The sequence below is a fragment of the Megalops cyprinoides genome, chromosome 19, assembly GCF_013368585.1.
Source record: "Megalops cyprinoides isolate fMegCyp1 chromosome 19, fMegCyp1.pri, whole genome shotgun sequence".
NCBI lineage: Eukaryota > Metazoa > Chordata > Actinopteri > Elopiformes > Megalopidae > Megalops > Megalops cyprinoides.
Genome location: NC_050601.1, coordinates 5,535,919 through 5,550,334, shown reverse-complemented (window position 1 = coordinate 5,550,334; position 14,416 = coordinate 5,535,919). Strand labels below are relative to the sequence as shown.

At 49.0% G+C, this 14,416-nt stretch overlaps 1 protein-coding gene across 1 annotated transcript in view; it reads left to right on the top strand.

Annotated features, from left to right (window-relative positions):
- The window catches only part of LOC118794164 (voltage-dependent P/Q-type calcium channel subunit alpha-1A-like), a 109,104-nt gene that overhangs the window by 62,760 nt on the left and 31,928 nt on the right, over nt 1–14,416 (top strand). Inside the window, 9 exon segments of the mRNA XM_036552344.1 lie at nt 4,854–4,953; nt 5,561–5,721; nt 6,038–6,178; nt 6,357–6,558; nt 6,781–6,945; nt 7,392–7,502; nt 8,843–8,926; nt 13,653–13,769; nt 14,292–14,357. Coding sequence (XP_036408237.1) covers nt 4,854–4,953; nt 5,561–5,721; nt 6,038–6,178; nt 6,357–6,558; nt 6,781–6,945; nt 7,392–7,502; nt 8,843–8,926; nt 13,653–13,769; nt 14,292–14,357 — 1,147 coding nt within the window.

Sequence of the window (14,416 nt, the reverse complement as noted above, 5' to 3'; positions counted from 1 at the left end):
CAGGCACGTGGGGAGGGTCCCACCTGGACAGACAGACAGACAGGTGCAGAGAGAGGGCCCTCTCAGGAGAGCAGAAAGACGGACAGACTGACAGACAGACAGATGCATAGAGAGGGCCTTCTCACTTAGACAGATAGACAGTCAGCTGCACAGAGAAGGCTCACTCCTACAGACAGACAGACAGACAGACAGACAGAGTCTCACAGAGAGGGCTCGCTCAGACAGACAGACAGACAGACAGTCTCACAGAGAGGGCTCGCTCAGACAGACAGACAGACAGAGAGACACAGTCTCACAGAGAGGGCTCGCTCAGACAGACAGACAGACAGACACAGTCTCACAGAGAGGGCTCGCTCAGACAGACAGACAGACACAGTCTCACAGAGAGGGCTCGCTCAGACAGACAGACAGACAGAGAGACAGTCTCACAGAGAGGGCTCGCTCAGACAGACAGACAGACAGAGAGACACAGTCTCACAGAGAGGGCTCGCTCAGACAGACAGACAGACAGAGAGACACAGTCTCACAGAGAGGGCTCGCTCAGACAGACAGACAGACAGACAGAGAGACAGTCTCACAGAGAGGGCTCGCTCAGACAGACAGGTGCGCAGAGAGGGGCCTCTTGGGGAATGGCATGCTGTTGGGGAACTCTGGGGCTGGATTCCACTAAACCACAGCGGCCACAGGACAGACTCTGTAGTATCTGATAGCATAGTAATTAGATTCAGCGCAGCCATACAGCACAGCAGACAGACTGATTGTTCCCATATGAGATGATTATTGTCGTTTTAATTAACATGAACAGTATTTATTGCTTGGTCTGAGAACATGCTATTTCATCTCATCACTCTGCATGTTTCACAAAAAGGTTGCATATGCCAGATCTCTCACTGTGCTTTCACCGAAAGATTTTGAACCAGACAGACAGACAGACAGACAAACAGACAAGGGGATGAACAGACAGACATGGCTGAATGGATATGGCTGGATTTGGTTTGATCTGAAAAGAGGTGCACTGGAAAAGAAGACACTGGAAGCTTGGTTTCAGTGCTGACCTTCAGGGCACTGGCTGCATGTGATTGTGCTTCTGGTTTCTGTTTTTGGAAAGAAAGCTACTTTAGGAGCACATCAATGATATGACTGTGCATTGGTGAAAGTGAGCGTGTGAAAGTGTGTGCATGTGTACATGCGTGTGTGTGTGCATGCCTGTGTGTGTGTGTGCGTGTGTGTGTGTATGTGTGTGTGTGTGTGTGTATAGAATGGCTCTCCTCAGGATTGACTGGTCAGTGTAAATGAATATTTGAGTTAGTTTTGGGTCTATAGGCAGTGTGACGCCTCTCTTGTAAACCCGTGTAAGAGTCTGAGAGTCAGATCTTACACTCTGTCCTTCCATATGAGAACGCCAGACCTGGGTATTTGGAGATCTGTAATTACATCACAGTAACATCAAAATCACCTCATCGGCTGCACTGTTACAGTTCCCATTCCTCACCAGCCCTTACCAGTACATCTGAATTTCCAAATGGGCGGCAGTGCAGCATAGTGGTTCAGGAGTAGGACTTGTAAACGAAAGGTTACCAGTTCGATTCCCCGCTGGGGCACTGCTGCTGTACCCTTGGGCAAGGTACTTAACCCACAATTCCCTCAGTAAATATCCATATAAATGGATAACTTTGTACAAAAAAAAAAAACGCTCTGTATGAGAGCATCTGCTAAATGCCAATAATAGAATGCAATGTAATGGGTTTGTGATTGTCAAATTCTACATCGGTTATGCGTCAGGACAATTGTGGCCTGTTTTTTGTAATTACCGAAGAATCCCAGTGGATCCCAGGTCTGCAGGACTCTATAGTAGAATTTAGAGCAGCTGGTCACAGGGGTGCTGTGCAGTACTGTGGCCTGCTACTATAGCAGTGCTGAGTCATATGGCCACTGGTCAGTGTGCTATGCGGTTATGCTCCCGGAGGCGGGGCCAGTGTGACAGGGGGAGGGGTTTTGAGAGATGGAGTCACTCGGGGCAGGTGGCTCCTGCTTGTTGCACTGCATGAACTCAACATGGCATAACAGATGATTTTAATGTGTCACTTTGTTTCTCTACAGCACTGACTGATCAACAGCTTTCTGGATGTTTTTGGGCTTCCCCATTGGTTAAGCAGGCATTCCCATACCGCTCGTGAATTGTTTTACTTGTAAACAGTGGATCATCTTTTATGTATTTAAGAGGACACATACAAATGCACCCCTTATTGAAGTTATCTAATTCTGAATTTAGCTATAAGTGCTGTCCTGTTCTTGGGCATTGATAGTTTCATGCTCGGATTCAGCACTCGTAAATATTTCACTCAAGCCTGACTATTTTCCCTGCAGTGGACCCACGTTACACGTAGCTATAGGACGGGTGCCTCATGGAGCTGTTTGATTGGTTCCCAGGGAAGGGGTATGGGTAGAGCACCTGAGACCTGAGTCTGAACAGAGGCGGTGTGAGAAAGAGGTCGCAGATGACCCTGCGATGCAGTAGTGTGGCTTTGGATGCTTCTTCAGGGCCAGGGAAGGAAAGGCAGGAGAAACGGCGCTGTGCTTGAGAGCAGCGAACACAGGCAGAGATGAATTCGGTGGGTTTGGGGGATTATGACGCTGTAAAAAAAAAAATAATAAAAATAAAAAGCAGGTCTTTCAGTGGGTGATTGACAGCCCTGGTGCTGCATGAAGATGCGTAGCGCTAGCAGAGATGAAGGTGCAATCCTCCAGCCCAGTCGGTGCCACGCTCTATCCCTGCCTGCACCCCGACCTCAGGTCTGTCAGCAAGCTGATAGGTGGCTGTAGGTGGAGCACAGAGGAGGGTGGGGAAGGCTGGAGGTGGGGTGGGGGTGGGGGAGGGGGGGGGGGCGTAATAACCAAACGCAGGCCTTGCTGTTTTTCCTCTCTCTCTTCCTGTCTCTCTGTCTCATATGAATGTTTTTTCCTCCTCCGAACCCGCCCTGTCTTCCCGTTCCTGTTTCCCCCTCTCCGCCTTTCTCTCTTTCTCTCTCTCTCTTCCCTCCACCCTCTCTCTGTGTCGCTGTCCCTGACCCTCTCTCGTCTCTCCGCCCGGCCACGCCAACAGGAGCAACGCCCGGTAAAGTTGTCCTTCTGGCTCTCCTTTCTCTCTCGTCTCGGTGCTTGTCGAAGGCTTTCCTCTCTTTCTTTTCTTTTTTTTTTTTTTTTCCTTTCCTTTCCCGATCGTCCATCTCAGTTGTCTCCCCTCCTCCCCCTCACTCCACCCACATCTCTCTGTCCTCTGGTCCGGCTGTGGATCAGAACCAGCGGAACTCAAGCAGAACTCATCATCACTGCTCAGGCGCTCTGTCCTACAACGTGCTGTTGTTGTTTTTTTTATCGATTGTGTTGATGCATACATTGCTGACTAATTAATCCCCCCATGCGGCCTTTTCATAACACCGGTGCACATACATTATAGCGCTGGATGGGTGCCTGGCTATACACGACGGTGCGTAACTGCACCTGCTGGAAGTGGCTGTGTACAGTGTAGCAGTACCTCACACAGAGCTAATGTCATGGCTGGCTTCAGAGTGGCTCCGTGCAGGACTTTCTGTGCAGATTAGGGGTGCGCGCTGGTATTATTACGATGCCGATGGTGATGAGGATCGTCTGCATAATCACGGGCCAGGAGACGTGCGGGAGAGAAATGGCTGGGAGCGGAGAGCAGATGGAGACAGCAGCGGATTGGCGAATCAGATAAGGCTGCCAGCGAGGAGCGGGGAGACGGCCAAGTCTCGCAAGCCCATGTGGGGAACCTGGCATCTCAGCTGCTATGGAGAGGTCTCAGGGATCTCTGGGCGCCATGTGTGACCCCAGCGACCTTTGACCTTCTTATTCAGAGTTCAGACTCACAGCCTTGTAGCCGCTTTGAAGCATCTATGTCCTCACTGGACAGAGATGGCCAGCATCACTCAGAAAAACTGAAGCTAGAAGCGAGGGTCTGCCCTGACAGATCATATGGACAGCGGTGGCAAAGAAGAGAGAAAAGGCACCCATACCAGTCTTTCAGAGTTGGAGTGCAGTCCTGTTGATTGTCCCAAAGATCAATCGTTTGATTGACTATATAGTGATGCTTAGCAATCAGCACCTCTCCCAAACACTCTCCCTCACGCAGAGACAACCAGGACTGTTGGAGTCCTTTCCTCTGCCTCCAACCTTCCCCCCAAAACTGGAAAAAACAAAGGAAGGATCAAATCATTCTCCTACTAACAAGGATGAATTGATCTACTCAAAGCGAGATCTTTTCCTTAGATAAAAACTAACACCTACACCGCAAGTATTTTTATTTTTTTATTTATTTTTTTTACATGTAATCAAAAAAAGAAAGAAAGAGGTTTGGCTGGGTATTTCATTTTAGAAATGCCTGCAGATGTTTTCTTTTTGGATCAAATGTTTCATGCTGTTGAGAAAGCCCGTGCAACCAGCTGGGTCTGGAAGGCTTGCTGAAACAGAGCTAAATCAGTTCAGGAACAGTCAGAGGATCGTTGCAAAGTGTGTGTGAGTATGGTTTCAGTACAGCATGAAGTTTGATCGTATGAGCGCTGTGTACGACGTCTATGCACTGCTGAGTGAATTTTCAAGTTAGCGCAGACTAATTTCAGTTTGAGCGTTAGCGCATGTTTAACACTACAGAATGAACTGTGTAGTAGTGAGTATCCAGCCTGAGCGGTACGAACAGTGCTAACGCAATGAGCATTATCTCAGAGGTACTGTGCGCGTCAGCTCTGTGAGGGGGCCCACCCGCGCGCCTCTTCCTCTCCCTCTCCCCCTCCCCTCCTCTTCTGACTGTGTGTCATTCCCTGGCTGACCTGCAGGGGGAGCAGCAAGGGGAAAGACATCAGCACCATCAAGTCTCTGCGGGTGCTGAGGGTGTTGCGTCCACTGAAGACCATCAAGCGTCTGCCGAAGCTCAAGGTACCAGCAGCGCGCCCCCCCCCCCCCCCCCCCAGTTCAGTCTGACCATCTCAGCCCTCACCATCTTCCATCCTGTAGTCCTCCATGCCCCAATAGTTACTGTGTCCAACCCTTTGACAGTTCATCCCTTCAAAATTTTGTCATCTCACTCTTCTTATCCTTTGATTGTGACTGCATGTCGCTGTGCCCTTTACACAAACACACACAGCGGTCTATATGGCCCCACACACGCCAGCATGGTTCTCCTCCACCAGATCATTTGTGTTTGACTGTGCTGTGATCCCTCGGACTGTGCGTCAGTGTGAGGTGATCTCTGGTGATATCTCTTACAGACTGTGTTTGACTGTACTGGGCTGTCTCTCCCTTCATATAAACTGTGTTTGACTGTGTGGGGGTGTCTCTCCGTGTGCAGGCTGTGTTTGACTGTGTGGGGGTGTCTCTCCCCGTGCAGGCTGTGTTTGACTGTGTGGGGGTGTCTCTCCCCGTGCAGGCTGTGTTTGACTGTGTGGGGGTGTCTCTCCCCGTGCAGGCTGTGTTTGACTGTGTGGGGGTGTCTCTCCCCGTGCAGGCTGTGTTTGACTGTGTGGGGGTGTCTCTCCCTGTGCAGGCTGTGTTTGACTGTGTGGTGAACTCTCTGAAGAACGTCCTCAACATCCTGATTGTCTACATGCTCTTCATGTTCATCTTCGCTGTGGTGGCCGTGCAGCTGTTCAAGGGACGCTTCTTCTACTGCACTGACGAGTCCAAGGAGTTTGAGCGTGACTGCAGGTAAGGACACACGCACGCACACACACACACACACACACACACACACACACGCACACACACACACGTGCATAAAAAGCATGGCTGCTGGCACAGGTGACATCACCGGGCCAGTGGTTATTTAGTCTAATGTTTCCTGGTGAGATGAAGATGTTTTGTGATCCCTGTTGAAGACAGTATGGAGCAGTGTGTGTGCCCCATTCATTTTCCCCTGTCTCTTAGTTGCAGTTTTGCTGTTGAAAATGATACAGTGCTGTATGTCGTATGTACAATGCTGTGCTAATGCTCTGAGTATTGTGTGTGTGTGTGTGTGTTCCAGGGGCGAGTATCTGGTGTACGAGCGTGACAATGAGGTGAAGGCGCAGAAGCGGGAGTGGAAGAAGTACGATTTCCACTACGACAACGTGCTTTGGGCCCTGCTCACCCTCTTCACGGTGTCTACTGGAGAGGGGTGGCCGCAGTGAGTGTAGCTGCCTGAACACACACTTACATGTTAGAGACACATGGGTACACATATATACACACACACACACACACACACACACACACACATGCAAACCCACACATACACACACCTGTCCACCTCCATGTGTGCACCTCTCCCATGCCTGAGCAGGCTCTGTGCCCCCCCCCCCCAGGGTGCTGAAACATTCAGTGGATGCGACTTATGAGGATCAGGGCCCGAGCCCGGGGTCCCGGATGGAGATGTCCATCTTCTACGTGGTGTACTTCGTGGTCTTCCCCTTCTTCTTCGTCAACATCTTTGTGGCCCTCATCATCATCACCTTCCAGGAACAGGGCGACAAAATGATGGAGGACTACAGTCTGGAAAAGAATGAGGTAAGGCAGTCCCCGTGAAGTCAAGTGTGCGTGTGTGTGTTTGTGTGTGTGAGCTTGTATGTCTGTTTGGTGTGTGTCTGTGCGTGCGTCTGCGCATCTGTGCGCGCGTGTGTGTGTGTGTGTGTGTGTGTGTGTGTGTGTGTGTGTGTGTGTTTGTGTGTGTGTGTGTGCGCGCGTACGGTATTGTATCACGTGAGTCACCATTGGTGCTGTTTGTTTCAGAGAGCCTGTATTGACTTCGCCATCAACGCCAGACCTCTGACGCGCCATATGCCTCAGAACAAGCAGAGCTTCCAGTACCGCATGTGGGAGTTCGTAGTGTCACCGCCATTTGAGTACACCATCATGGCCATGATCGCGCTCAACACCATCGTTCTCATGATGAAGGTAAGACTCCAGGCCTGCTGCTCCTGCCTAGTGTATTTGGTATATTCCTGTGACTCTGGCTCTTTGCAGAGTTGGTACTGTCCAGTTGCTGTGGCCCCTTGGCGTGCTTGGTACAGTCCAGTTGGTGCAGCTTTTCACAGTGTGTGGGACACTGCTGTTAGAACCATACAGCCTGCGCTCCTGTAGATACTAAGCCCTGTCAATGTGCTGTTTAGTGCAAGTAGAATAGCAAAGCCTTACTGTTTTGTAGCAGTTAATCATGAGCGTAATGGAGCACTTGAAATAAGTTTAATTCTGACAATTTCTGACCTCTGATATATTTCCTGCCCGACCCTTTTTGCATGCTTCTTTGTCTCTGTGTGAGTCTCTCTCTCTCTGTTCTTTATGTTCCTTCATATGTGTGTTCCTGTGTGTGTGCGTGTGTGTGTGTGTGTGCATGCGTGCAGTACAACGGAGCCTCGGAGACCTACGAGACTGTGTTGAAGAACTTGAACATTGTGTTCACCTCTGTCTTCTCCATGGAGTGTGTGCTGAAGATCATTGCGTTCGGAGTCCTGGTGAGTTTCTCTGAAAGCGCAGCGCTCACAGTGCGGCACCACGTTGCTGAAGAGCGCAGAAAAGTGTGCTTCTCGTGACACCGATGCGCTGTGCACCCGCCCAAAAGTGGGAATCGGGAGAAGGAGACAGGGGGCGCCGCTGATTCTTACGAATCGAGGAACTGACAGAGGAACAGACAGGGAAGGAGGAGAGACTTAAACAGGTAAAAGAGTGAGAAAGAAAGGAGAGGGGTCGAGGCTAAGGAAAATAGAACAGGGAAGAGAAGAAAAGGGGAGAGAATGTGGGGGGGGGCGGGCTGGGAGGAAGTGATGGAGGGGGCCAGAGAAGACCACGGGAGAAAGAGAAGGAACGAGCAGGAACGTTGGGAAAGAGAAAGGCAGGGGTGTAACGGGGGGGGCATTAGCAAGGCCTGGAGAGAGTGTGAGCGGTAGAAGAGAGTGGGCCTGTCTGCTTGTGTCGGCCGTGTTTTATTCCTGCCAGTGGGAAGCAGTAATGGCTCCCCCCGCAGCCAGGGCTCGGCCCCCCTAATGCAGAATTTCACTGCAGGCAGCAGGAGATGCACAGGCCTCCCAGTACAAGCAGCCAGAGCACTTACCTTCCCTCCATCCCGCCCGTCCCTATTCTCTCTCATCCGTCTACTCTCAGCTCTCACAGACGCCACCAGCTCACATCACAGCAAACTCCTCTAACATCATAGCACAGCTGGCTCCTGGTATATCCTCACAGATATGGTCAGACCACAGTTTTCTTTAGATGGGTGGTCTGACTGTGAATTCCTTTAGAGGGATGGTCTGACCGTGACTCTCCTTTGAGAGATAGCTGATCTGAAAAGAAGCCTGAGGTGCACGTGTTTGTTGGTCTTGATCTCATGAATCATTGGTCCCAAAGGCTGATATGGGAAAGCATCTCTGAGGAGAGGAACAGAACCCCATCAGCTTAGGGTGGGTCCTGTTCCGGCAGGGTGAGGCCAGCCCAAAGGACACAGTGCATTTACCCATGCACTGTGTCCTTTACCCATGTACTGTTCACTGTTTTTATCTGTTTATTTATTTATTTATTCTTTTTGCACTTCCACACTTTTAATGGTTGTATTATGGTTTTTATTATGAATGTACTGTATGTCAGCGAGCAGCTGGATAACTTAATTTCCCACTGGGATTAATAAAGTACATATCTATCTATCTATCTGGGCCCAGTGTTCAGTCCTCCTGCAGGCCACTTTGCCTGGGCCGGGGCTGCTGTGTTACAGTGCAGCACAATGGACTAACATCTCCTCCCTCTCCCTCTCCCTCTCCCTCTCCCTCTCCCTCTCCCTCTCCCTCTCCCTCTCCTCCCGCAGAACTATTTCAAAGATGCATGGAATATTTTTGATTGTGTGACAGTTCTTGGGAGCATCACGGACATTTTAGTGACAGAGCTGGGGGTAAGTGTGCTGGGAAGGGGGTTTGGGGAGGTGGGATTTTTAGGGCGGGGGTTAGAGGGGCGTGGTCTCTTGTGTGTTGAGCGAATGTATGCTTTGTGTGTGTGTGTGTGTGTGTGTGTGTGTGGAGAGAAAGACAGAGCCAGAGAGTGTGTGTGTGTGTGTGTGCATCTGCAGGATCTTGTATTATTCACTGAAGCATGAACTGTCTCTAAAAGTCTTATATAATTGTCCCAGTTGGCGTGCGTGGCTGTGTGTGGCTGGCTGTGCAGCCCAGCGCTGCAGCGTCACCAGAGCCCGGTCTGAGATGTGTTTAACTTTGCTGTTCCACCAGGCAGCTCGCTTTAGCCCAGCTAGTCTACCTGCAGCCACCCCCTCCCCTCCCCGAAACAGATTACTACCACACAGATGCACACAAATCCAGCACAGACACAGGGAAATCCAACACACACACACACGCACGCAAATTCAGCACAGACACAGGAAAATCCAGCACAGACACAGGGAAATCCAACACACACACACACACACACACAAATCCAGCACAGACACAGGGAAGTCCAGCACAGACACAAGGAAATCCAACACACACACACACACACACACACACAAATCCAGCACAGACACAGGAAAATCCAGCACAGACACAGGGAAGTCCAGCACAGACACAGGGAAATCCAACACACACACACACACACACACACACACACACACGCAAATCCAGCACAAACACAGGGAAATCCAACACACACACACACACACACACACACAAATCCAGTACAGACACAGGAAAATCCAGCACAGACACAGGGAAATCCAACACACACACACACACACACAAATCCAGCACAGACACAGGGAAATCCAACACACACACACACACACAAATCCAACGCAGACACACACAAATCCACCATAGACACACGCACACACACAAACACACACAAATCTAACACAGACACATGGAAATCCTGCACAGACACACACATCTGACAGAGATACAGAATTTAAACAGATGCCCACAATTCCAGAAGTAAAATTGAATTACAGCTCAAACGTGGAAATCTAATTCAGACACAATAAATCCAGTGCAATCACAGAGAACCTTTTCATCAGTTTGAGTTAATCATGTTTTTCAGGGGGACTTCCCAGAACGAGTCCTCCCGAGTCCTCGGGTGGTGGGGTGTGAGTAGGTCAGAGAGAGGCAGCTGATTGATGGATATTCTTGATAGCAGGGTGGCAGCGTGTTTCAGTGAGGCAAACCCCTGGCTCACCGCAAACCAGCGACACCCAATGGCCATTTGCTGCCACTGCATCTGTTAAATTTTGCATAGCTCCAGCTGATGCAATAGCTGGGCTATATGTATTCTCCGGATGAACAGCACGGCGTGGGCAAACGGCAGGGGGAAGCTCACAGCGCACATACTGTCTCACCCTTTAATCGGCACGGGTATCAGACTGCAGTTACAGCCTCTGGAGCCAGAGAAAGAAATAAATTTGCGAGAAAAAAGAAACAGAATCCCACTGTAACCTTCTGTGTGGTCAGTTCACACTCTGTGCATTTTTCATTAGTGTTGGAATGTACCATCAGGTGTAGGGGAGGCATTGGGAGGGCAGTCGCATGTACTGGGCCAAATATATTCCCCTCTGTGAAGGCCTGAAATACACCACCATTTCCTGGAACAGAAAAGTTAATCTGTCTCACAGTTGGTTATTGTCATGTCATACAATGATGTAATGTCATGTTTGTTGATATATGTGTGTATATTTGTATGCCATGCTAGAAATGTTGATTTTGTTATTGTCTATGTTTTATGTTAATGATGTGTGGGATTATGATGCTATTATGTTATCCTACCATGTGTAGGATTGTGTTACTCAGACAGTCCCAGTAAACATTTCCTGAGCACAGTATTTGCGTACGTGGTCCAATATGTTGAATTGCTTTGCCAAAGAAAGGCCTAGCCTAGCCTAAGCAGTTGTGCTAACAAACTAGAGGTTTGTTAAGTGCTAGAGGGTCAGTCTATTGGGACTGTCTGGACATTACAGAATTTCTGCTTTGATTGATTGATGTGTTCAAAAACATATATAATGATTATTTATTTCTTGTTTTATCTTTTCACATGCTTTCTTTAAACTGTGCTTTATTGGTGCCCTACGCCTTCTGATAAATTCATCCAATCAAAATGCACTATGAAAACTCATGTGTCCGTCCATGAACTGGTCTGTGTGTCCATGGCAACCAATCTCGTACACTTGTTGCTAATCAACCCCCGCCCCTGCCCAAAAATGCCAATGTAAACCATCCATCTACAACATCTACATGTAGAACTGGGTTGGTTTATCATTTTTTGGAGCTCTAATGTGTCTATTACTGAGTGTGGCCGTGATGCATGTGCTTTTGACCTTTGACTTTTGACCTCTTATCAAAGATGCTCATGTTCACATGCGCACACGCACAGTCATATATGCATTTGAAAACACACGCACATGCTCTCATGCATATGGATACATACGCAAACACACATACTCGCGTGCGCGCACACACACACACACACATTGTGGGAATGTGTGTACAGGGCTGTTGCTGTGTTGCATCAGCAGCATGGCTTTGTTCTGCCCAGGGTGCTTAGGGCTCGTGTGCCTCCTCCAGAAAGGACGGTGTGTCCGGATGCTTGTGCATGCGGGTTGGCCACAGGACTGACTCTGGCCCTGTGACGGGCATCCCCACAGTCCGACCACGACACAGTCACACTGCAGCACCGGAACGCACTCTGATACTCTTGTGATGATGCACTGAAACATAAACAGAGGCCCTGGAACACTGAGACAGATCAAGATCCAACTACACTGAGACACATATACAGAGACCCTGCAAAAAGGAGGCACATACAGAGATCCAGCCACACTGACACACCTATACAGACCCAGCCACACTGACACACATATACAGATCCAGCCACACTGAGACACACAGTGACTCTCATACAGTGAGTCACATACAGAGATCCAGCCACACTGACACACCTGTACAGACCCAGCCACACTGAGACACACAGTGACTCTCATACAGTGAGTCACATACAGATCCTGCCACACTGAGACATATACAGAGATCCTGCCACACTGAGACACATATACAGACCCTGCCACACTGACACACCTATACAGATCCAGCCGCACTGAGACACAAAGGCACTGAAACACACTCATCATAGTGAAAGTCTCGCATCACAAACACGGTGCCACACTGGGACATGAGGCACGGACACACAGACGCTGAGACACTTCCACACGAGTCACCCAGCTGCAATAACACCGACCACTCCATTCAATATCCTTTGCCCTTAACTGTTACCCACAAATAATTGAGTGTTACTTTTTTTCAATACCAATGCAATTTTTTCATAAATCTCACTGTTCACTAAACTGAAATGTATTAGTGGAGAGAAAAAAATAGATGATTAAATTTCATTAAATTATGTCAAACGTATTTAATTACGAGTCCAAAATTCAGGGCAAATGTTGTTTGAATGCTAGGGTTAGTGGAACAAACACATTTTAGCCATACAGCCTAACAGGCCTGTACCTATTCCCATACACAAACACACACACACACACACACACAATGTGACACCGTCTGCATGCTGTAGAGTGGGGCTGTTTGCATGTACCCCCCCGCTTCCTCTCTCCCCATCTGCTCTGTCAAACTCCTGTGCTGTGCTGCAGTGCCTCCTACTGGTCAGGTAGGGGACACTGACGCATGCTCACTAGATCCTCTAGTGAGATCTGAAGAACAATGGCAACATGGTATCAACCATGCTGTATCACAGTAATTATTTGGCTCCATGATATTTTATTCCCTTTATAATGTAACCTTCTACCATAAATATCATGCTACCAGTACAAATAATCACTGTACTATGCTTTTGCTCCCTCTCCTGGAGTTGACTTTTTCCAGACCATGTGCTGGATGTGTATATACAAGGATATTTATATACACGCTGGATTCTGATTGGCTGATTGGCTCAGATGAATCACATGGAGGGTTGGTGGTCAGTCAGTTTTAAAAAATGTATATATAAACTATTTCAAAGAGCAATAACACCCAGCCTCCCCTCGTATGTGACCCCCTAAACTATGTAGTGTCACAGGACTGTGGCAGCCAGTTACCCATGGCGAGAGCTGATGGCTTCTTGCATGCGCTGAGTGTTGGCACGCTGTTGGATTCCATATAGTGTGGCTGGCTTGAGCCAAAGTTCAGTGCATTTGGTTGTCTTTAAAAAAAATTGTTTTAGTTTTCCCAATCGGATAGTGATAATGATTGGTGGTGATAGAGATTTTTTTTTACTCATTATTTTTTCCCCTTTTTTCTGTTTTAGACCATTTAGTCCTTCTTTTGTTTGGACTTGATAACAAGTGTGTTTGGTTTCAGTGTTGGACCTCTTTTTTTTTTTTTTGCAACTGCCCCTCGCTTTGGTTGGTCGTTTGGTTTGCTGTGCTGTAAGAGCTGTGAGTCTTTGTGGTCTTTGATCTGACATAGGTTCTTCCCTCCCTCTCTCTCTTTCTCTGTCTCTTTCTCTGTTATTCCCCCATCTGTTTGCTTTTTGCTTTATCTATTCCCTTCTTCCTCTGTCTCCCTCCTCTCCCACCTGCTCTCTCTCTCTCTCTCTCTCTCTCTGCCTTTCTTTTGCTCTCCCTTTTCTCTGGTCACACTCATTTGCTTTAGAACAATTTCATAAACCTGAGTTTCCTGCGGCTCTTCAGGGCTGCTCGTCTCATCAAGCTACTCAGGCAGGGCGAGACCATCCGCATCCTGCTCTGGACCTTCGTCCAGTCCTTCAAGGTACTGACACTCCAACGCTGACACACCGGCACTGACACACCGGCACTGATCCACTCAGGCACTGACACACCAGCACTGACCCTCCGCATCCTGCTCTGGACCTTCGTCCAGTCCTTCAAGGTACTGACACTCCAACGCTGACACACCGGCACTGACACACCAGCACTGACACACCAGCACTGACCCTCCACATCCTGCTCTGGACCTTCGTCCAGTCCTTGAAGGTGCTCACACCTCAGCACTGAAACTCCAACACTGACACCCCGAGGTACTAACACACCAACACTGACTCTTCGCATCCTGCTCTGGGCGTTCACATTGACACTGCAACACTGACACACTGAGACACTATAACTGGAACACTGAGAACACTGAGAACACTGACACTCTCCAGTTTAAAACCCCAACACAATTGGACAGGTCTGTGTTGCATTAAGGGGATTTGCCACATAAAAAAACAGTTCTGGTTACATGTCACTGAAGCGTGCCCAGATGTATGTAACCGCCTCCCTCTGCCCGTAGGCACTGCCGTATGTGTGCCTGCTCATCGCCATGCTGTTTTTCATCTACGCCATCATCGGGATGCAGGTGAGTGGATGGCCTCGCCGCGGTGCCTCCGCCAAGGTTGTTGTTGTTCCCCGCTAACG